The sequence below is a fragment of the Astatotilapia calliptera genome, chromosome 13 (genome assembly GCF_964374335.1).
Source record: "Astatotilapia calliptera chromosome 13, fAstCal68.1, whole genome shotgun sequence".
In the NCBI taxonomy this organism is placed as follows: Eukaryota; Metazoa; Chordata; class Actinopteri; order Cichliformes; family Cichlidae; genus Astatotilapia; species Astatotilapia calliptera.
In genome coordinates, this window is record NC_137434.1 from 20,792,690 (window position 1) to 20,814,357 (window position 21,668).

Genomic DNA, 21,668 nt, shown 5'->3' on the forward strand with positions numbered 1-21,668 from the left:
CCGGGGGCCCAGTTCAATTCCACTTTATCTAAGATTATATGAAATTCAAATGAAGTTCATTTATACGCCGAAAGGCCACAATGAAATCAGGGGAGACCAATTAAAAGCCGGGTCCAAATGTTATTAATAAAATTAATTAATTGGGTGTGCAATGCAGGATAAGCATGAAGGAAAATAAGCTTATTTGTTTTGCTGGAGAGCTTCGCATGAGGAGGATAAACATGTATAGCTGCAGAGCTAGAGGCTCATTAACTATAGCTTAACACAAAGACTGGAAACAGGGAGGAGCAGCTTTCCTCCCTCTGACTGAAGAAAGAAAAACCCACCTATCATCGTCTATAATGCTCACAAATGCAGTCATATTATTTTGTTAATTTAACCAACTATGCCCATATTTCAAGGCATGATTGTTTTTTGACTTTCACATTATTATGCCAATGTTTCAGCTTGTTAGTTGTCTTTTTATTTCTGTTTGTATGGAATAAAGCGTAAACAAATGAGCATAAATGTGTTGTTTACTGAGGTGCTGCCAAGTGATTGTGCTTTGTTATCAATGCTTTCCAGGAATGACAGTTTACAACCTTTAAGTGAACCAAACTAAAAAAACATAACAGAAATGATATTTGTATAGGACCTTTCAAGACTAATATCACAAAATGCTTTACAACAAAATACTAAAAACTTAAAATGTTCAAAAATAGATTTTTTAAATTGGTGAAAAACAGGAAAACTTTGACAGACCTTCAAAAATCCTGGAGACCTGTTGCTCAAGACCACTTCAAAAAATACAATTTAGTCTGGCTTCTTAAAGCAAAGTAGAAAGAAATGTTCTTGTGACCGTTTTCAACATCGGTGATGCAGATGCTCTGACATACGGGTCACTTTATATGATGGAGAATGAGCTCACAGAAAAAGAGCTAGACTTATCAGGCACCGTGAGCATAATGTCCACTGGATAAGAGCCAGGTATGGTGAGGTAGCAACCGAGTCACAGCTACTCTAATTTACACCTTTCCTGCAGAGGCAAGCTGCCCATGAGAACAATATGTGAAGCTGTGGACTCTGGTCTTTTGACGGGGATGCTGCCAGGATGCTGAATAAATGCAGGGTTGGTTAGTGATAACAAAAAAAAAAAAAATACTTCTTTCTCTGCAATTTAGCTGTCCCTCTCTCACCCTGTCTCTCACAATAGCACATGAAATTGAAATTAGCCACGCTGGGCAAAGGGAATGATTGCCGACTGTGCTGCACACACAACTACCCATAGTGCAATTGAAAAGACTCTGAAATTTTGCAACTACTAGCTTTTCTCTAGAGCTCTAATATCCTTTATGAGATTAAATGTAGGTGAATTTGTTTCTGCCGAATCCAGATACATTCTCTTCATGATGGGACCATTTTCTTAGATAAGACCTAGATTTAATTATAGGTGTGATCCGTTTGTCATGTCAGCAATTGGCAGCAGACAGCAAAAGGAATGTTTTCATAACATCCTTCCTACACATTACCCCGTGAGTTTCTCACTTGTACATACCAGTATTTACATCCCATTCAATATTGTGATGTTATAGAAACCACAGGTGCTTTACAGACCATAGTTCAGTGGCACCACCTGTTAAAGGGCTCATTTGAGATGGATGAGTGACTCCCTCTGTCTATGTGGCAAACAGCTGAACATTAATTTGCTGCCATAATCAGAAGAGAGGCCTGGAGATGGGTTTTTTTTTGAGCAATAAAATAAAAACGACTGAAAACCGAATCACTTTCCATATGTCAGGTAAAATACAGCACTTTGGGAATATGCAAACAGCCACAGGCAAACGCATCATTTTCTTTCAAGTTTGAACATTTTCCAAACTAACTTCAAAATTACAGCTATGATATGTATTAGAGGTGGCGAATGACAATGTGCTGTGCTGCAAAGAGTCTCTCACGAATAAAATGCTATTTTTATCATTTCTTTACATTTTATAATCTGTTGCTGAGTAACCATTTTCCACGCTTTACTTGGGAAATGTCATTTTCAGTGACAATACTGCCCCCTTGAGCTTTTCCCTCTGCAAAGCAAAAACAGTTTTTCTAATCTTCTCATATTAACCAAGAAGCATCATCACTGCTGAATTTGTGACCGAGATCTCACAAAAACCCATATTTTATTTCACGGATGTGAACAGTTTTCTGGCAGTTAGTCGTGCAGAAATGTATTATTTGCAGTACTTTCATGCAAAACAAAGAAAATAAATTCTCTCCCCATACTACAGTAGCCTGTTTATAAGGAGAGAAGACAACTTTAAATTTCTTCTCAAGTGTGTCTTGTACTGCAAATCCTCATTGGTCATAGATTCATTTTGTTGGATTAAGCAGATGCTGTGCAGGTTAGACATCATGTAAGCACATTACCCTCAAACTGCAGTATGCAAATGTGTTTTTGAATGTGTCTTTAAACAGACACACCAAGTGATTGCAGAATAGTGCAGAAGGATTACCTTCAATTCAATTTATATAGCTCCAAATCACAACAGTCACTTCAGTGAAAGCACTTGGTGACAGTGTGAAGGAAAAACTCCCTTTTAACAGGAAAAATAACTTGAGCAGAACCAGGCTCAGGGAAGGGCAGCCATCTGTCATGCTGGGTGTGAGGAGTGGGAGACTGTGTGGAAGAGAGCCAGAGAATAATTAATGATGTAATGCAAAGTGGTGGATAAACAGAGTGAAAAGAGCTGATCAAAGAAGAAAGACTTGATGCACGATGGGAAGCCCCAATGGGCCTAGACTAATGCAGCATAACCTGAGGGTTCAGCGTCACCTAAACCAGGCCTAACTTTTTTAGCCTAATTTTAACTAACTTCTGCTGGTCAAAATTACAAATAAAGTATGTATCCAAGGCGGATGAGTAAAACTCCTTTTTGTCAACATAAATCTCTTAATACAAGATAAAGAAGTGCAATTTCTTTATCTTTCTTTATAAGGAAGAAAAATTTTCCCCAAAGCCTTCCAGTGTGCTGGATTGGAGTCTTTGCAAGGTCGATTCTGGCCCTCGGGCTCCACGTTTAACAGCCCTTTTCTAGAAATACTGCACTGATACTGTGCGCCTGGACAGCCTGGTAGCTTCAGACTTGAGAAAGTTTCAAAACTCGACATTTCTGTGTTATGTGGGAAACAAAACCAAAAGGCGCTTTTGTTTGCATACATTTATTACCTTCATAATATCATTTGAATGTTCGAACAAACATTTTTTTTGCCTGCTTGACAGATTCTCTGAAAAGTTTATATCTGTACTACAATACAGTTAGAATAACAACAGCATCAACAGATGCCACAGTGAACAGAGCGTTGACCACATGGCAATGTTTATGCACGAATCCATCTTAGGAATATGGTGCAGAATTGTACGTTTCTCACGCAAAAACAATGACTGTAAAAATGAAAAGTTGTACAAAAGTTATGTTATACATCATTTCCTTAGTGGTTTACATTTACATTATAAATGTACCATTTGATTGCAGTACAAAGATTCCTTCAAATAAATCCCTTTGGGAATATTAATATGACTAATACAACAAATCAAAGACATAATTGTGAAACTATTCAATCAAGGGCAAAGACTAGGCAAGCTAGCAGTAAACCTTTTGACTTGGTGAGTCCCTTTACTGATCTGTGATCAAGCTGCAATAACATGCATCATCAAGGCAATATATATAAATTTGAAACATTCACTTGATGAGACAAGAACCTCTATTGCCCTCCGAGCAAACACATCCAAAAAAAAGTGAAGGATGAAAACAAATGTCTGCTAGGCAGGAACACGAGTCACAGCACTGGGAGAATCAGTGCTCAACATTATTTATCTATTTTCTTTTTAAATGTAGTACCATGTGGAGCAAAAGCAGCTCCGGGTTTCCTTGTAGAATAAAGAATCCCTTTCTACATTAAGCTTTAGCCTTCTTCATCTTCTTTAAGACTTCAAAAAAACAAAACAAAAACAATAAAAAACAAAACAAAAACAAGAATTTACCTGGTTTGCATAAGCAACCATGTCAGAATATCACTTAGTGTAGTGTTACTAACTTGACAACCACATTGAGAATGGCTCAAGTCAGATAGGATAGGATGCGAGATAGGACGGAAAAGTGGTTAAAAATGAGGGTTTTAAATCGCTGTAAATTAAAACAAAAAAGTGATAAATGATCAACTACTTTGAAACGATACGAGGATTGCTGCTGCTGTCTGTCATAATTAAATCTGCTGAGATAAACGTTTACGCACTTGCAGTGATAATTTTTCAGAAGTGTCTTGTACATACTTTAAGAGTTTATACAGGTCTTGTTCATTTAAACTAAGAATATTACTCAGTCTTAGCTTTTAAACCTACTGTACTGCAAATATAAACAAAAAGGAAAAATGACTTCACAAAGAGGCTTTGAATTGCACTTGAAAAACGCTCTCATCATTGGAAGATGGATGTTCTTGTAGTTTAAATGCTCAGACATATTTTAAGAACATTACACAAAAAAAACATTTGAGTTATCCAAAGTTAATGAACTGCTGGAAAAAAGGATGTTTTCCTTTTCAAAAAACACATGACTGAACATAATCCAGGGCTACAGAGCAAACACAAGCTCTGGTGATAAACACTGCCGCTGCATGCATAATTCTGTTACTTTATTAAACACTGCTTAACCAGGTTTTGGGGATATTAGATTACATGACTGATAGTAGAAAATACCAGATTTTTATTTGTTTTCATCTTAGATCTCGCAGTACTTCTGGTGACCTTAGTTCTCTATTTGTCTCGCAGAACTATTAATATGAGACCATGTTGGCTGTGGGAAAACTGGTTCTTTCTGTGATGGCACTTCCTATCTGGAAAGTAAGGTCAGAACAAAATATTAGTGTTCTTAACGAAATTTCTTCCTGCTGAAAAAAAATGAGTTATGGATATTGGCACGTTTCACTATTAAAGGCAAGGCCTTGTTCTGTTAACAGGCCTCCTCTCCTTGCTCTAGCTGAAACTCTAAGCTAACAGAAAGATAAAAAAAAGTTTCAGATACACAGTAGACCAGATTGGGAGATTTAAGGCACATGGAAGGGGCCACAGAGAGGCCATGACTGGCAAAAAAGATAAAACAAAAGACCAAGTACTATAAACACAGAAGAAAAACCACAGAAAATTGCCTGTTGACACAATCAAAGAGGCCTACAAAGCTTTGCCTAACTGTCTCACATCTCTGCTGCTGTCTAATGGCACAGCCATGTTATGGCTCCAGAGACTAAAGGGCAGGAAATAAAACTAAAACTTACAAGCAAACTAATTACAAAAAACAAAACAAAATAATCATAGACACTCATTCATGAAAATATAAAAAAATACATATGTAAACCGATTACCAATAAACATTCCACTCATTTGCCTAAGATGGTAATAAAAACTAAAAAATAAAATCATAATGCAAAATGAATACAAAATACTTATTTTTGTCTCGTCTAGAAAGAGAAACTGATGCTCAACACAAACACTGATCTCGGAGGAATGTCCACCAATCGAAACACTGAAGGAGTCAAAGGTCACAATGAGATTTACTTTGGTTATGTGTTAAAGTTGATCAAGTCACCGCTTAGGTGCGCTGACCTATTATTACTTCATTTGGTGCTGTGCTAATGTCACTGGTTAAGTGCTTACTTTTGGCTTGGTAGAAAATGCATCTGTGCTTTAAGTCAATAAAAAAAATGCATAGTTTCATTTCAATCTAAGGAATAAGGCTCTCACAGGCAAAAATCTAGTATTATTAAAGTGCATGTCACTGATACAAGAGCATAATACAAATGCAGGTAGTACCAATGTGTAAAATGATGTACTAATCATTCTGCCTGTTCCCTTGAACAAAAAGTGGACAGAAATACTGGACAGAACCAAAACCACACCCTTCATATATAAATGCTCAACAAGAGACTAGTGGATTTATAAGGCAATAACACTGAACTTCATGTATCTGAGAAATCCCTTTTTTTGTTGTTGTTGGCACTTCAGGTAAAACTATGGCTTTTAAAAAAAAAAACGTATTTATAAATGCGCTATATGGCAATGCAACTTTGCGAACAGTCTCAATTCAGCTGAAGCTGAAAAAGGGTAAACAACCACTGAAACCTAGACGCCACTCTAAGATGCTGGACTCTGGTCTTCTTTATGGACGGTTCTCCGATGACTGGAGCTCTGGAGGCGCCTACCATCGCCCACTGACGCTGGCCATCTCAGCGTGAAACTGGCGGGAGAGGCGGCCGCTTGCCCCCCCTTCCAGGAAGGAGGACCTGATGGGTGGCTCAAATAGTTTCCTCCGGTTCTTGTTTAGTTCTGTGGGCAGGAAAAAAAAAAAGATAACCGCAAAACATCAGGAGCAGCAAAGGTGATACAAACATAGTGTTTAATGTGGGGTAACTTCCATTGTTGCGATGGGAATTGCAGCAAATCAAAGTAAAAATAAATAAAACCGTGGAGAATGTTGCCATGTCTCTGCAGCCTTCACTGATCTACAGTGACAAGAAAATTGGATTCAAAGCACTACAGAATTGCTCAGATCAACAAAACCCCTCTTTGTGTCCATCTGTTTTTACACAGCAGTTTGGACAAAATGATTTCATAAAAATGTCTCAAGAACACCCTGGCATCTCTCAGTTATTCATACGATAGCCGCAGTCTGTCGGTGCCAGCATAAACCTTCAGTATGATTACTGGAGGCAGGCAGCTCGCTCCAGCAGCTCTTTTTACTGGCACACCAGCAGGAAGTTAAAACCTGGATTGCCTTGACTGGTATTCTATCTTTTTATGAGAAGCAAAAACACAGAAAGACAGACAGATGCGCAATATGCAGTTTTCAAGCTCTAGAGTCGGTCAGCGGAGATGAAAGTTGACCTCGACTTGGCTGAGGCGACAGGCAGCAAAACCGATCCTGGCCTTGGATCCCTCTGCTTCCTTAATAATCATAGTGCTGACCTCGACATTTCCCCTCATTGCCCTCGCTGTCAACCCTGACTCTGGTCAGACGTTTGTGAACTGAACATTTAAACAATAACCATGACAGGAAGCTCATGATCCCAACACAGACATGATTAACTCGTGCAGGCTATTATAATGTCAGTAATGAAGTGTGACACCCACCACATTCACATTAGATCAAGTGTAACAACAGGGAAGAGTCTGCATCAGCATGAGACAGGCAGCTGGAGCAGCTGGGAAAATACCGAAACACTCATCAGAGAAGAATTTGCTTGAATCCCATTTATTGCTGCTGCTGCAAATTACTGCAGCATGTCCTCTCAGAAATCTGACCAGTTTAACTTCTATTCTGGCTTGCTGACAACAAGAACCACCTATGAACTTTGAGATATGAACTTATTATTTATCTTTTGGACTGCTGGGATCCACTCAGACAAAACAATAAACATAAAAAAAACCATTAATGAAACTGCCTTCAGCAAAGGTGAGCTGGCAGAATGAAGCTCGTGCTGGTACGAGTGATTATCGGCACAGGAAAAGACCAACGTGGGTATCTCTGCGTTGTTATGCAAATGTTTTATTTGCAGTGTCATGCAGCTGACAGCACAGAGAAAGATAAAATGCAACAAGAGAATGCTCTTTCTGAATTTTTTTTTTCCATACCCGAGATAGCGAGCAGCATTTTCCTACGGGCACCAAAGGTGGTGATTCCCAGTTCCTTCAGGTCCTGGTCTGTGAGTGTCAGGAATGTCTGGAGGTCAATCTAGAAGCAGCAACGAGCCAGTTTAACAACCTTAATCTAGAAAAGATCTTCAAACATAAATGTCAAGACTAATGGTCATGTACATAATATTCTCCCTGCCATGCAAGCAGTAATATTTGATGTACGAATGCAATTCTACAGCTTGTTAAGGAAAAATTAATTAAACTATGAATGTAACATAGCAACAACAAATAATGACAGGGATATTTCACTTTGGACAGAAGTAATGGTCTGGCACACCCACACGTCCACCCCTACAGTTAAACCAGGGAAGACGATGAAAGCTTGTGCGATAAAAACTTGGTTCAGAATCAGGATTACCTCTTGTTGCTGGAAGACGTCCGTGTACTTCCCCAAGCCCAGTTTGCTGAAAAGCTCGGGCAGGTCTGAGCCTTTCAGAGACGAATTCAGGCTGCAGCCGTTTGTGCCCGTTACTGATGAAATAGAGTCCATGTAGTTGCTGCTGCTGAGGAAATGTTCTGCAGCTACAAGACAGTTTAAAAAGAGACATTTCTTTCATTCAGTCAGGTAATGAAACAATGTTTAACTTAAAGAGATGAAAATTTGGACCATTTTGACTGAGACCATCTGTTCTGCAGATTAACTAGACTGGCAGCTTCACTAGACTTTAACGTGCCAACCCTGAGTGCTATATTGAGTATATTACTCTTACAAGCAAAACCATCAAATTCAGAGGCAAGAGTGCTCACAATGACATTTTAAATCTTTATTTTGTTCTCTTTCATTTCATTGTTAATCAGCATCATTATTTGAAGACAAAAACAACAAAAATTTACTGACCAGATTTGTTCTGTTTCCTCTTTGGACTGCTGACGGCTGAGGCGAACTCTGTGTGGCTTGCTAGGCCGTTGCTGGTGGCGTTCCTCTCACGCCAGTTGTCAGAGTCACTCCCGTTCCCTACGCCTTCCCGGCTGCTGGATCGAGACAACGACAGTGGGGAACCCTGAGGACCAAAAAGAAACAAGTTCAGACTAAATTCTGTACATCCCAATACAGAACACAAACGTCTGTCTACTAAAACAACAGTCAGGCAAATAATGTTTCTTATAATATACACAACATCAGTACATGCTAAGATATTGAACATATTGATCACGATAATGAAAGTTAAACACTTTCATTTCTGTCTGACCTCGTATGTCGTGCTCATGCTGGGTTTGTATGAGACGTGATTGGCTCTCCTTAGCTCCTTGATAGTCTCAGCTGGCATGGACTTTGAGAAGCCCAGACCACTCCAGGTGTTGGTCGGAGTGCGCACCTCAGTCACTACTGGCTTCTTCAACATAGCTGTGCGAATACAGAAAAGCAGTGATGCAAATATGTTTCTATAAAAGAATTATATAATTCTTTTATAGAAACACTAAATATTATATAATTATATAATATTTAGTGTGAAGATGTTTTTGTGGCTAAAGAAATAAATGTAATTTTTTTTAAGGGGACTAAATTATATGTCACACTGCTAATGACACTGATTGCACTATTTGATGGCACAAAAATGTCAACTCACCTTTAGTTGCCAGTAGCTTTTTCTGTTCATAGTCAAAAGCCTGTAAAATTCAACAGATGGTTAAAGCCAATAAAACCATGGCCTCTCTTTCCATGTTAGCTGTGTGTGTGTGTGTGTGTGTGTGTGTGTGTGTGTGTGTGTGTGTGTGTGTGTGTACCTGCATGTTGGCAAAGGAGGTCTGAGGTGCCAATCGGATTCTCTCCCTCTCGTTCAGTTGTGCTGCCCTTTCAGCTGCCCGCTCACTCCCCGGTGCCCTCTTATCTGCCACAGGACTGTCTGATGAGCTGGACTCCGTGTCCGAGAGGAGACAGTCAGAACTGTTGGAATTAAAACAGGCACTGTATCAGTAAATAACCTTTCTTCAGCTCATCCTTTGCTGACGTGATCACTCAGGCAGTTAAAGAGGGCCTTTAGTAACTAGCATCTCCATTATCCCTTTTCCACTAGTATCTACTCAGCTCGACTTGCCTCGGTTTTAAGGATTTTCCATTTTTGGCACCAGGTACTTTTTTAGTACTTACTCAGCCGGGGTTCTAAGTACAAAAAAACCCAACAACACAGCGGTTTAACAAAAAGCGGGTGAGCCTTAACGGCCTCCGTTATTCTATTACGTTTGTGTCGCATACCAATGACATCATGTGACTTTGCTATTACAACCTGAGTCACATAAGGTGCCTGACTCAATTCTAATAGAAAACGACTGAAACCGAGTAAAGCTGAGTCGTGTCTAGCAGCTACTCGTGGAAAAGTGCTCGCTCTCATGAATGCTGATGTATATTCGAATTTGTAGCAGCAGAGTACAGTTTTTGGACTCTAGTAATTTTGCATGAATCACAATTCAACACACAATGCTCCCTTTCATGCAACTTTCTTCTGACTGGCTGTCTCTCTCAAACAAAAAATATGAAGATCAGCTGGGTGGGGTTTCTGTGCTCACACAGCCAGAGCTGCGCACTTGAGATAACCATGTTAAAGATATCTCTTCTGACTGACATCAAACAGAGCCAAACCGCTAAACAGCTAAGCAGTTAAAACAGTCTGAAGCCTGAGCTTTCAGCTCAAAGGGGATTACTTGCACATTTGCAGACCTCATTATTTCAAACTTTGGCCATGTTTGATATTAACATCACAACTGTCAGAGCATCTATACGGAAAAAAACAAGGGAAAGTTGATGGATCCCACTGCACCATTTCAAAAACAGCTGACGTACTGGGATTATTATAAACATAGAGTTAGCCATCATAATAACAATGCTGTCCAGTATAATGTGTATAACGTACCACAGCTGGTTGCTCCAGTTTGGGATAGTCTGTGACTTTATGCATTATTATTGTTTAAAAATAAAAATGATCCCATTGTTTCTGGGCTTATCTTAATGTCTGTAAAGATCAATATTTAAAGAATACTATCAAACTTTAGGAGCATGATCTGTAAAAGATTTTGGAAGAGATGCTAAAAAGTAACAACAGAAGTCATAAATGATTCAGACATACTGTAGATGAGAGTTCTTGGTGCCCTGCAGGAGCTCCACAGCCTGTCGTTTTCCTGATGATGTCTTACATGACGCCAGCATCTGTTTCAACTCACTTCCATTAGCGGAGTGCGAGGGGCTTCTGGGCATGCCCACTTCTACAAATGTGTCAGAGCCTGAAGGAATAAACACGGACAAATGGTGAATATTCTCTTTTTTCTGTGCAGACAAAATACACATAATGACAACAATAGCTGTAATACCTTAGGTTTCATCAATTTCAATTTATACCATAACACAGCCTGCACTCAGAAGTGACTGGGTCATTCAGTATGAATGAGTATGTTTAGCTTGTGAGCATATGTACTGCATGTGTGCATGCATTCAAGTGTGACAGGTCTCACTTGAATTCTAGATTAATTAAAAACACACCAGCTGTGATTATAGTGCTTTTTCATCCGCTTCTCTGCTTTTAACCCGACAAGGACCTGCTCTGTGCAACAGGATGTGCACGTGTGAGTATACATGGGTCGCATACTGTAAAATAATATGATGTCAGCCACTTAAACGAAGTTCTCTGGGGTTTAATGTTTGAACAATATCCCCAGACACCTTCAACTGACACAGCGGAGTTAAGCTGTACGAGGCAAGCCAGCGCAAACACATTCTGGGACACAGGAGGTGGTAAGGGAGGGAGAGGAAAACTTAACTGGACACACCGCGTCGGGGGAGGACAAACTTTAAAAACAGCGGGGAAAAACGAGACGCGTGAGAGTGAAGGTTTGAGGGGAAAACCGCGAGTGTAAGACACAGAGGAAACGAGGGCCTTTCTGAACCGCGAGGAGACCAGCAGTTAATCTGTCTCCGCTCCAGTGAATGTAGTCAGAAAGCGTATGAGGTTAGGAGGACAGTATAGAGAAGCAAAACGTGGGTACAATAAAGGTATTTTCCTCAAAGTGGGTTTAAGGGTTGCATAAATCTCAAGTGGAAAATCCTGATTTGGACATTTATGTTAAGTCTGCAAAGCTAAGGTCCAACAAACCTGAGCTGAAAGTTTTAACAGCTCAAACATTTTGTCAGTCCAAGGCTGTAACAACACATAAATCATAAGACTTTGTTTATTATAAATGACTCACCACAAAAAGTGCGCACTTGTGAATAAGTGCACACTTTCAAAATGACTTTTTAGCCAAGTTAAATGTTTTAATTAAAAACGGTGAAGATACGAATGAAAAACGTTCATAAAAATCTGTACATCACCTCCAGGCCTTTACATTAAGAAAACCCAGGTGGCCGCATTTGAGCAAGCACTTAGTGACAGTGGGAAGGAAAAACTCCCCTTTAACAGGAAGAAACCCCTGGAAGAACCAGGCTCAGGGAGGGGAGAGGGGCGTTAACTTGAGACAAACCAAACCAATCACATGACCTCCTTGGCAGAGAGAATTAATCTTATATTATTCTCAATAGCCATTTTATATAGTACACAGTCATACACCACTTTGTTAGGTACACCTCTTCAGTTGCTTGTTACTTGTATCACATAACAGCAACTCAATGCATTTAGGTACACATGGTCAAAAGGACCTTAAGAAGTTCAAACTGTTTAAACAATGGTGAAGAAATGTGACTCTAATGATGTGTTACTTACTCCATCTCAAGTGTTTATTGAGAATAGTCTGAGAGAGGAAATAAACAATAAGCAGCAGATCACTGGGTGAAAATGTCTTAATGATGCCAGAGGAAAATGGCCAGGAGTGCTTGGATCTGATCCGAAACAAACAGTAACACCAAAATTGGACAATATGTAATTGGAAAAACTTTGCCTGCTCTGATGAGACTCAATATCTACTGCAGTATTAAGACGGTAATGTCTGAGTTAGGTGTAAATGTGAAAGCATGGATCCAGCCACAAATCACATGTGTTCAGTGACAAGGACACTGCAATGATTGGAGGAATACCTTCGTCCGGGCTGGACTTGCTTGACCGTGGTTCTGATGGACTGTGGCCACTGGCTTCCTGGACTGAGTCACATGGAGCTGGACTCAAGACATTTTCTGCAATTGACGCCGTTGTTATCCTCCCATACACTGAGCCAGAGTGCTATACATGTGCATGCCCACACAAAAAATAAAAAATAATTATTATCACAGTCATTCAAAACGTAGAGCGAGGTGATACAATATAAAGTTGGTAAGGGCCCAACCTTGACATGTCCATTCAGGGTGCACTCAGGGACCCCGTTGGGCTGCTTGTCTATGGGGGCGAGGCCAGGTGGAGGAGATGGTGTGTTCGGTGTATAACTTGGCACACCGGACAGCAGGATGCTGCTCAGGGTGGCCTGAGTGGCAGGATGCAGCATCAGCTGAGACGAGAAGCCTTAAGTTTCCAAAATATCAAAGTAATAAGAAAAATGTTACAGGGCTTTTTGTCATGTAATACATTACCTGAATTACCAAAAATTAAAATAAAGATTGAGACATTTGTAAGGATTTTACTCTTTCACGTCAAGCATGCATCAAGACACATAATTTGTGAATAAAAAATAAATTAATTAAATACAGATTTACCATAAGAGCTACTGGCAGTACTATATACAAACCTTGGGTGCTGGTGAGTGAACTTGGCCAGAGGGAGGGGGAAGGAGTGGGGTTACTGGGGCTTGGGGTCTGCAGAGGGCTCATGGAGGAGTTTAAGCTGTTCAGCACAGCGTTTGGGGCAGCAGAATTGGGGAGAGAGTGTGATGCTGTTGCACCCAGGAAGGCTAAAGGGTAACCAAAATAAATTAGGAAAGAAAGGAGAAGACAGTATATGAATAGATCAGTGGTGGTCCTGTCAAAGTGCATTTTTTAAGCTAATCATAAGTTGCACTAAGAAAAAAAAAAATCTTGGTCTTCCAGCTATTTAACTGGAATTCCATCAAACTGCCATCAACCCAACAGCAAATGAGAGCAAGAATTTCTTAAATTTCTACAAGGTCATGGATGCATAAGTACACGTCTAGTGTGTCCTCATACCCAATAAAACTATGGTATCGAGAACACCAACAATGTGGTGCTTGGTGTCTTAACCCAAACGCAGTGTATGAAAACAGAAAGAAGCAGGTCTGTGGCTTTAACAAGGGGCTACTTTGGCTCCAGGAATAAGGCCAGGGATTCTTCTGGCACACTGGTCTGTAATCTGAAGAAGAAAAGCATGTAGCAATTACTAAAGGCCAGGATGTGGCCGTCCACAGCTTCACCCGGGGCCCCTGAGTTTAAATGAAACAGCAAAAAAAGATTTCTACTGTACGGGCACTCTCCTGGCACACTGAGCTTTTTTGCAGCCAATCTTTAATCTCATTTTCTAGGGGGGACAATCCAATCATAAACTGAACACATGCTCATCAAAACTAACAGAAGATATGCTAAAACATTTGTGCTAGGTTTTCCAAAATTATAACAAAAATAAACCCATTATCTCAGAAAATTCTCAGCACAAATACATACTCAACATCTTGACTATCACATATGGTCCAAGTCAGTGGTAGGAGAAAATAAACACATTCCAGTAATGTAATGCAGATTTGCTGTGGTTACCATTTGATGACATACTGCATTTATATTTAAATTTCTAACAGATAAATTGCAACAGATCTACTGCCACTTCCTGTCAAGCTTATCCTATCTGCCTTTCCGACTGCCTCTGATATATAAATCATGTCCTAAATTCCATGTTTTTTTTTGTTTGTTTTTTAAACAGACTGAATCTCCAAATTTTTTTATGAGAAGAATGCAAAAATCTGATAACTGTGACTAAAGATTTGTTATACACTGCACGCACTCTTACAACCAATTGAAAGTCATCCATGGAAACAAAAATGTCCCCTAATCTCAACAGTTCTGGACTCTGTTGGGCTCAGATGTTGAGGTCAGCGCTGCAGACAAACTCCTACGCGATAAGAACCGTTCATCATCCTGTGATTCATAAACTCATAAATTATTCTAAGTGCTGCAACTACATGTGTACCGAGGTTATTTTCTGATGGTTGACTGATCAAAGATGTGCAGATTTGGACTTGCGTCCACACAGCTCCTGCTGTAAAGGTCATATAGAGATGCAGTGAGTCACCAGCTGTGATTTATGTAAAGGGGGATTGTGTTTTTCAATTCAGTAAACCAATGAAAATTCTAAAAGAGACTACTTTGTGTTACACGCTTGGGAATGACACTGATTCATGAAGATATTAGTTCTTCTATCATGATACAATTGAATCTGTTGCATTTTGTGCACGAAATAAAAAGGTAACATCTTATTCACCCTCCCCCAATCATAGAGAAAGATATTCTTTAGCATTATTTCTTAGCAAGTTAAACATTGTCATTACCAAGATTACTCAGCCCCAGGCCAGCTGAGGCCAGGATGTCCAGGCCAACAGGGCAGATGAGAGATGGGGATGGACCATTAGTGCCAGCATTCAGTGCCACAGGGGGTGAGGAAGACACCACTCCATTGCTCTCGAGACCCAAGAGGAATTTTCGGGCTTCGTACATGTTGACTGCATTCCTCTCCACACTCTTGACTATCACAGACTGGGAGAGATCGAGAGAGAAGGAAGAGGCGATGAGAAACCGGTGAAAACAGGAACAAGTGGGATGGACATGGAAATAAACAGGAAACTAGGAGGCAGAAGAGAAAAGCAAGAGGAGGAGCAAGGGAGAGATAGGGTAGGGAATGTTGGTACCATAGATAGGGAGTGAAAGGGAGGCTGAGGGAGAAGACAAACATAAAATGTGAGGAAGGAAGAGGGAATTAAGGGTAGATTAGAAGGATAAACATTGAGGCAGTGTGGGAGAGAGAAGGAGACGGGGGAGGAACGACAGTGAGAGAGACAGTGTTTCTTGATCAACATATCTGTCTGATATGAGAGAAGAAAATAAGAGACTGTAAAAAGAACAGAAAAACACAAAATTCACAATCAGATTTGGAATCATTGAAAGAAATGACTGGAAACCTTGCTTTATTCGATCTTACCAAACATCAAATATAAATCAAAGTGCTGACTTTTTGCATTTTGCCAAAATTGAGCTTCTGAATTTTTTTTTTTTCAATCAGCGGTGAATATCCCTGACACACGTGCACACCCTCCTCTACAGGACTGCCAAAGTGATTGAAGCAGACAGGCTGTGGCACCCATTTGGACCGGCCTTTTGGATTATTTCTGTCACCTCATTAAAATGTTTAAGTGAAGGGTTCTTAAGAGGATCTGGGCTGGGTCGGTGTTTATACTGGCACTTCCACACCGGTCCCCGCAGGCCCGTCTGGTTTGGGCATTGAGCCCTGACTCAGGGTGGGACGTAGGCACCTTGATGAGCAGGTCAGGTTGAGGCCAAACAGTGAAATATGACTAGGAATACTACGTGTACAACAGCAGACTATTATAAACATTAGATCAATTGTATATACAAAAAAGGCGTGCCAAAGATTGAGTAACAGATTTCACTAATAGAAGCTACATTTAATTAAAGGTCATTGAGCTTAACTCCAAATTTCTACCTAATTTACCAAGAATGAAGCCACTTACTTTTTGTTATGCTTCAGCTTTTCCTACTAAAAAAAACAGAGTGGCCCTGTCCAGCAGATGAAACATGCATGGCAGGCTGTGCAGAGGAGAGACTGCGATTCCCCACTGTGGCAGATGCCGACTTGCCAAAACCCTTCACTGTGTTGGTACAGGGATCCAGTTTTTCCCTTTCTAAGTTTTAGCAGTGATGAAATATGACAAGGCAATCCATAATTTACTTCAATGTCATGCTGTCATTTGATGGAAAGTAACTGAAATGGAACAGTGGCTTATTTGTTTCTCGAGCAGTCGTTTTTTTCCCCTTCTCTGACGCTGCATTTGAACAAGTAGGACAGCAGCTGTCTTTTTCTATGGGAGAAAAGGACACATTTTCATCGAAACTTTAATGTTTACTGGATGTTTGGCTTTTTTTAATGTAGTCTATTATACATGTTGTGATTTCTTAAGATAAGACCACTGTGGAAACTGAGTGTAGTATATGCCAGATGCTTGAATCAATTATGAGACTGGCTGAAGGTTAAGGCATTCATCCACTTTGTTACTCGTTCAATTAGTTCAGGTTTGCAGTGGGTGGGGGGTGGGGGGGTGTAGAGTGCATTGAAGCTGCCGCAGGGCAAGGCATGAGTTACACCCTGTACAGGTTGCCAGTCCATCACAACCCCACACGCTCACACGAATACCTACGGCCACCTTAGAAAAACAAGTTAATTTAACAAGCGTGTCTTTGAACTGTGCACGGAAACCAGAGCACCTGGAGGAAACCCACGCAGGCACTGCGAGAACACGCAAACTCCACACAAAGAGTCCAACAAACCGGGAGATCGAAACTCAGAACGTTCTTGCTATAATTTTTTATCATTGCTGTAACATGCTGGCACTGTGTAACATTTATTCATGTAAGCAAGTGGTTCTTTTCTGTGTGCTTCATTTTCAGAATCTACATCTACTCTGTGTGCAACTATATGAGCAGCAAACAGCTGGGATGGAATATTTCCTCTCTTTAGTTAAGTAAATACATTACTCTTATTTGGTTATTTTGCCTGGTAGGAGCTCTGTAACGGTCAATACCAGTGCACAGCTAGTGTTACAGAGGAGGACACTCAACACTGTGTCTGTACGCTGCCTCCTAAAGTAATCATTACTCTGTCAAGTACATATTACAGTCCCAAGTGTAAAATGCATAAAGAAGAAAAATTAGCTCCTTTTAAAAACAAAAAGAACCCCCCAAACCTATTTTTTCTTTGAGAAGAAGAAAAATTGAGAAGTATAAAACCTGGTAACTAAAAGTTGACAGCAGAATAAATACACTGTAATAACACGGGGCACTTTCTTTAGTCTACGATGTTCATAATATTATAGAAATGTGGTCCAGTTTCCTATGGGTGCCTGTTTTAGTCCTCAAAAAATGAGCATTTCTTGTACTTTATCCAGCCACTGATCACTTTTTAGCCAGTGTCTTGTTATGCTCTTTTTACATGCAACAGTCAAAACTGTGAAGGGATATATTTAAGGAGCTGCTGTGGTTCAGTTCATCTCCTAATTGGAAGGTTGCTCCCGATGCAGCCGTCAGAGTGTGAATGTGATAGAAAGCACATAGAATAACTTGCTTGTATGAATGTGTGTGTAAATATATCCTCTAGAAATATGATTTTTTAATGCCACTGGAAATGTTGAAGCATGATCCTGGATACACAATCTCTCCTAGTTAAAAAAAAGGAAACAAATAACTATTTAATTTAAACAACACTAGGAGCTTCTCATTTAAGCTTATAATAAAAATGATGTGTTTGCATGCAAACATTTGCTAACTGCCACTACATTCGAAGTAAATCTGATAATAACAATATTCTTGATTTTGATGTGGGTCTTTGTTTATTTTGAAAGCACATCTAGAAAAGTGGACTGTGAGCTAAATGGACTAAAGCCAGCTTAATAAGCCATAGATGATGCAGCATTTGGAACTGTTTCTATGTTCTTTATGGTGCGATAACACTATACTGTTAATATGACTATAGAGGATACAAAGAGTCGTCCCCCCCCTCGCGATCAATTTAAAAAACACAATGTACACACAATATGCATCCTCTAAAAAACCAAAGAATGGGTTTAAAACCATTCTTTGGATTTGCTGCCATGAAACCACAGAGATTAACCACATGATGATGCTCAAGGCAAGATCAGGGGTTTACTAAGGTCATTAGGTTTCAGCACTTTGTGACAATCCATTGAAACAGTTAAAATATTTTGGTTTGGATAGAAGTAGCTGTAGCTTAAAGACTAAATTGCCTTTCTCAAAGCCAAGTCAGTACCAGTGCCTGAAATCCCAACTTTCCGTGCCGTGTGAGTGTGGGCTTGAAGTCATACCTTGCTGGGCTGTTTTGGCTTTGGTTTGATACTGATGAAGACATCCAGCTGCTCCATTAGCGCTGTGATACACTGGGGCTCCACCTCAATATCCTCTTTAATGTCAAACATTAATACCAGAGGCAAACAGCCCTGTGGAGCAAAGACAAAATAAATACATATTTGTAATAAACGTTCATTTTCTTATGTCAGCTGCACACCAATCTCTTTGAAAAGCTTTCAAGTTTGCACTGGTGCTCCAGTAATATAAGCCGTTTCTCAATAGTAGTATACCATTTGTAGAGCAAGTTGGTCATACCAATAAATACAAGATTCAGTGCTGGATTCATCCCACACTGAGTTTGGGAAATTCCGCCAACAGCAATCTGTTTTGCATGATCACCACCACAAGCACCACAGACATCTATATTTTGGGCTGAGAGCTGGACAGTGCTCCTATTGTGAGTGGGTGTAATTAGCAGCAGAGAGCAGAGCCAGACTGGCTCTGACGGGGCTTGAGATTGGAGCTATAATCTATAGTCTGGCTATGAGAAGCCAAATCACACAGTTCACTACCGCGAGGAGGCCTCTCCCACTCCTGTATGCCTATTCTGCATCTAGTTTACAGCACCTCACCTAGCCCTTTTTATGCCCTTTGTTCATTTCTACGATCCTCTCCCACTCATTGCTTTTTGTTTCTCCTCTCTTATCCATCTCATCTCTTATTAATCTTTTTTTTTTTTTTTAATTCTTTACTCTTCACCAGTGTAAGACACTTAAGAAGCTCCTTCTTGTGTGTCCCATTTCAATTCCAAAAGAAAGTCATGTTTGGTCACTGAAACAACTCTGGCATTTGCTAAATGTCTTTGGGGCCAACTGGGAGACCGCAGACAAAGAGAAGGCAGCTCTTGCAGAATTACTGCCCCACATTATGGATGTCCAAACAGAAAGCCAAAGCTGTTTACAGCTGAGATGTCATATACACACCAGCTCAGCCGAAGCCAACAGTAATTAAACAGCCATCACTTTTACACATATCTGAAACAGACCTCTGATTATACTCCTAAGTAATTTAAGATTCGGGTAGCCTCAGCGGTCATGGGAAACAAGACAAGAATGACCGCTGAGCATTTTAACCAAGTGAAATTTAAATATGAAGTGCTATCTTTGGTCCAAACTTTAACGTAATCTTTGAATTACAGTCAGGTTGATATCCAGTCCACTAGAATCTACCACAGAAAGCAGGTCAACCCATTACCATGAGGATCTTCTTCTTTTTTTAAGGCATAGAAAGGACATAAAGAAGTCAAGCCAAACTAATTGTGTCCATCTTACATGCAGGTATGTAGCAGCTATGAACCATGTGTGCTAACCTTGAGTCGGTTACAGATTCTTGTTTATCTGACAGACATTTCAGCAGCTCGACTAGAGCCAAGCAAATCTCTCCCAAGGCTATTCAAAACCCTCAAGGCAATCGTGGTTTACTTCCTAACTCACATCTGAAAACCCATGCATCATTCACACATACCATGATGATACTGATGAAACAGTGGCATCCATTCTAGCTACCACACAGTATGTGGAATCTGTACATGTAAGAATATAACGCAAATGCCATCTCTTAACCACAAAAACAAAGTTGGAAGGGGCTGGCTTTGCAGTTTAGCATTCTTTTTTTCAGTTGTCAATAAATTAAACACACACTGAAGACGAATACCATGAGGTACTGCCGTGCCAAGCACACAGATTCGATGGTGCCCTGAATGTAGACTGTAGATTTCTTCTGGGGGCTGTTGGGATCAGGGAAGTGGATCTGAGCTCCCGTCCTTTGGGTGATGTGCTTGATGTTGCTGCCATTGCGTCCCTTCATGAAGAGGTGGTGCTGCGGTGCGATGTCCAGGTGGGTGGTCAATGAGATAGTGCTAGCCAGGCTACCGGCCAGGTGCTCCAGTAGCAGAGCTGTACCTCTCTGAACAGGGATTACAAAAGAAAACATATTTTAGCATATTTTATCTCACAGGATAATCACCAATTAGATTTAAAAGTAAAAACACAAAAAACAAACCATTTTTCACAGGATTCTCTGCAGTCGTGTGCAAAAATAAGCAAATCCCATGCTTTACACAATAACAAAGAGTTTTGCCCCACTCTTCTTTACAGTGCTTTTTCAGTTCACAGCTTGCAGATATTCTTTAACTCACAGCCTTCTTAAAAGGTCCTGCCACAGCATGTCAGACATTCTGATATAGATTTTTTGGTGTACTTGGAATAACTGCTCTGTTGCGCGACCCAATTTCAGCCAAGCTTTAGCCGTTAGACAGATGGCCTCACATTTGACCCTAGAATACTCTGCTGTACAGGGGAGTTCATGGTTGACTCGATGACTGCAATGTGCCCAGTTCCTGTAGCTGCAAAACCAGCCCAAATCGTCACCCCTCCACCACAATCCTTGACAGACGGTATGGCGTGTTTGTGTTGACCAGCCGGTTTTGATCAAACGTGGCGCTCTGCATTTTAGTTAGACATGTCCACTTTGGAGATCACGTCTCATCTGTCCAAAGAACATTCTTCCAGAAGTCTTGTTGTTTGTTCAGATGAAATGCTGCAAACCTAAGCTGCACTGCCATGTTTTCTTTAAAGAGAAAAGGCTTTCTCTTGGCAAGCCTCCCAAATAAGCCATACTTGTTCAGCGTTTTTCCTAATTGGACTGTCATGAACTTTAACATGCTAACTGAGGCACGTCGTCTCAGATGTAGCTCTTGGGTATTTTGCAATTTCTTTGAGCATTGTACAGGACATTGTCCCGTGAAAACTCTTCGCATGACTGCTAAGGCAACTGAAAAACAGCAAAATGTTCCCTGCTGTAAATTGTTATGCATGATAGCCATCAGATCATTCTTTGAGATTTAGCTCTTTTAATGGATTTCATCTTAGTCTTCCTATGAATGGCTCCTCTTTCTACTTGAGTCCTCCTGAAATTGCACCCAAAATGCTGTCTTGACTTTCC

General features: G+C 40.3%; 1 protein-coding gene across 1 annotated transcript in view; it reads right to left on the reverse strand.

The window, feature by feature from the left end:
• Positions 1–5,059: 5,059 nt before the first annotated feature.
• bicc1a (BicC family RNA binding protein 1a) overlaps positions 5,060–21,668 on the reverse strand; it is a 54,965-nt gene continuing 38,356 nt past the window's right edge. The window contains exons 8-21 of the mRNA XM_026189768.2: positions 20,379–20,630; positions 18,683–18,814; positions 15,122–15,326; positions 13,358–13,519; positions 12,962–13,134; positions 12,717–12,858; positions 10,780–10,933; positions 9,443–9,602; positions 9,286–9,325; positions 8,908–9,062; positions 8,556–8,718; positions 8,076–8,239; positions 7,655–7,754; positions 5,060–6,349 (exon numbers count right to left, since the gene is read on the reverse strand). Of these exons, the coding sequence (XP_026045553.1) occupies positions 6,222–6,349; positions 7,655–7,754; positions 8,076–8,239; positions 8,556–8,718; positions 8,908–9,062; positions 9,286–9,325; positions 9,443–9,602; positions 10,780–10,933; positions 12,717–12,858; positions 12,962–13,134; positions 13,358–13,519; positions 15,122–15,326; positions 18,683–18,814; positions 20,379–20,630 (2,130 nt within the window). The 3' untranslated portion in view covers positions 5,060–6,221. The remainder of the gene's footprint in view (positions 6,350–7,654; positions 7,755–8,075; positions 8,240–8,555; positions 8,719–8,907; positions 9,063–9,285; positions 9,326–9,442; positions 9,603–10,779; positions 10,934–12,716; positions 12,859–12,961; positions 13,135–13,357; positions 13,520–15,121; positions 15,327–18,682; positions 18,815–20,378; positions 20,631–21,668) is intronic.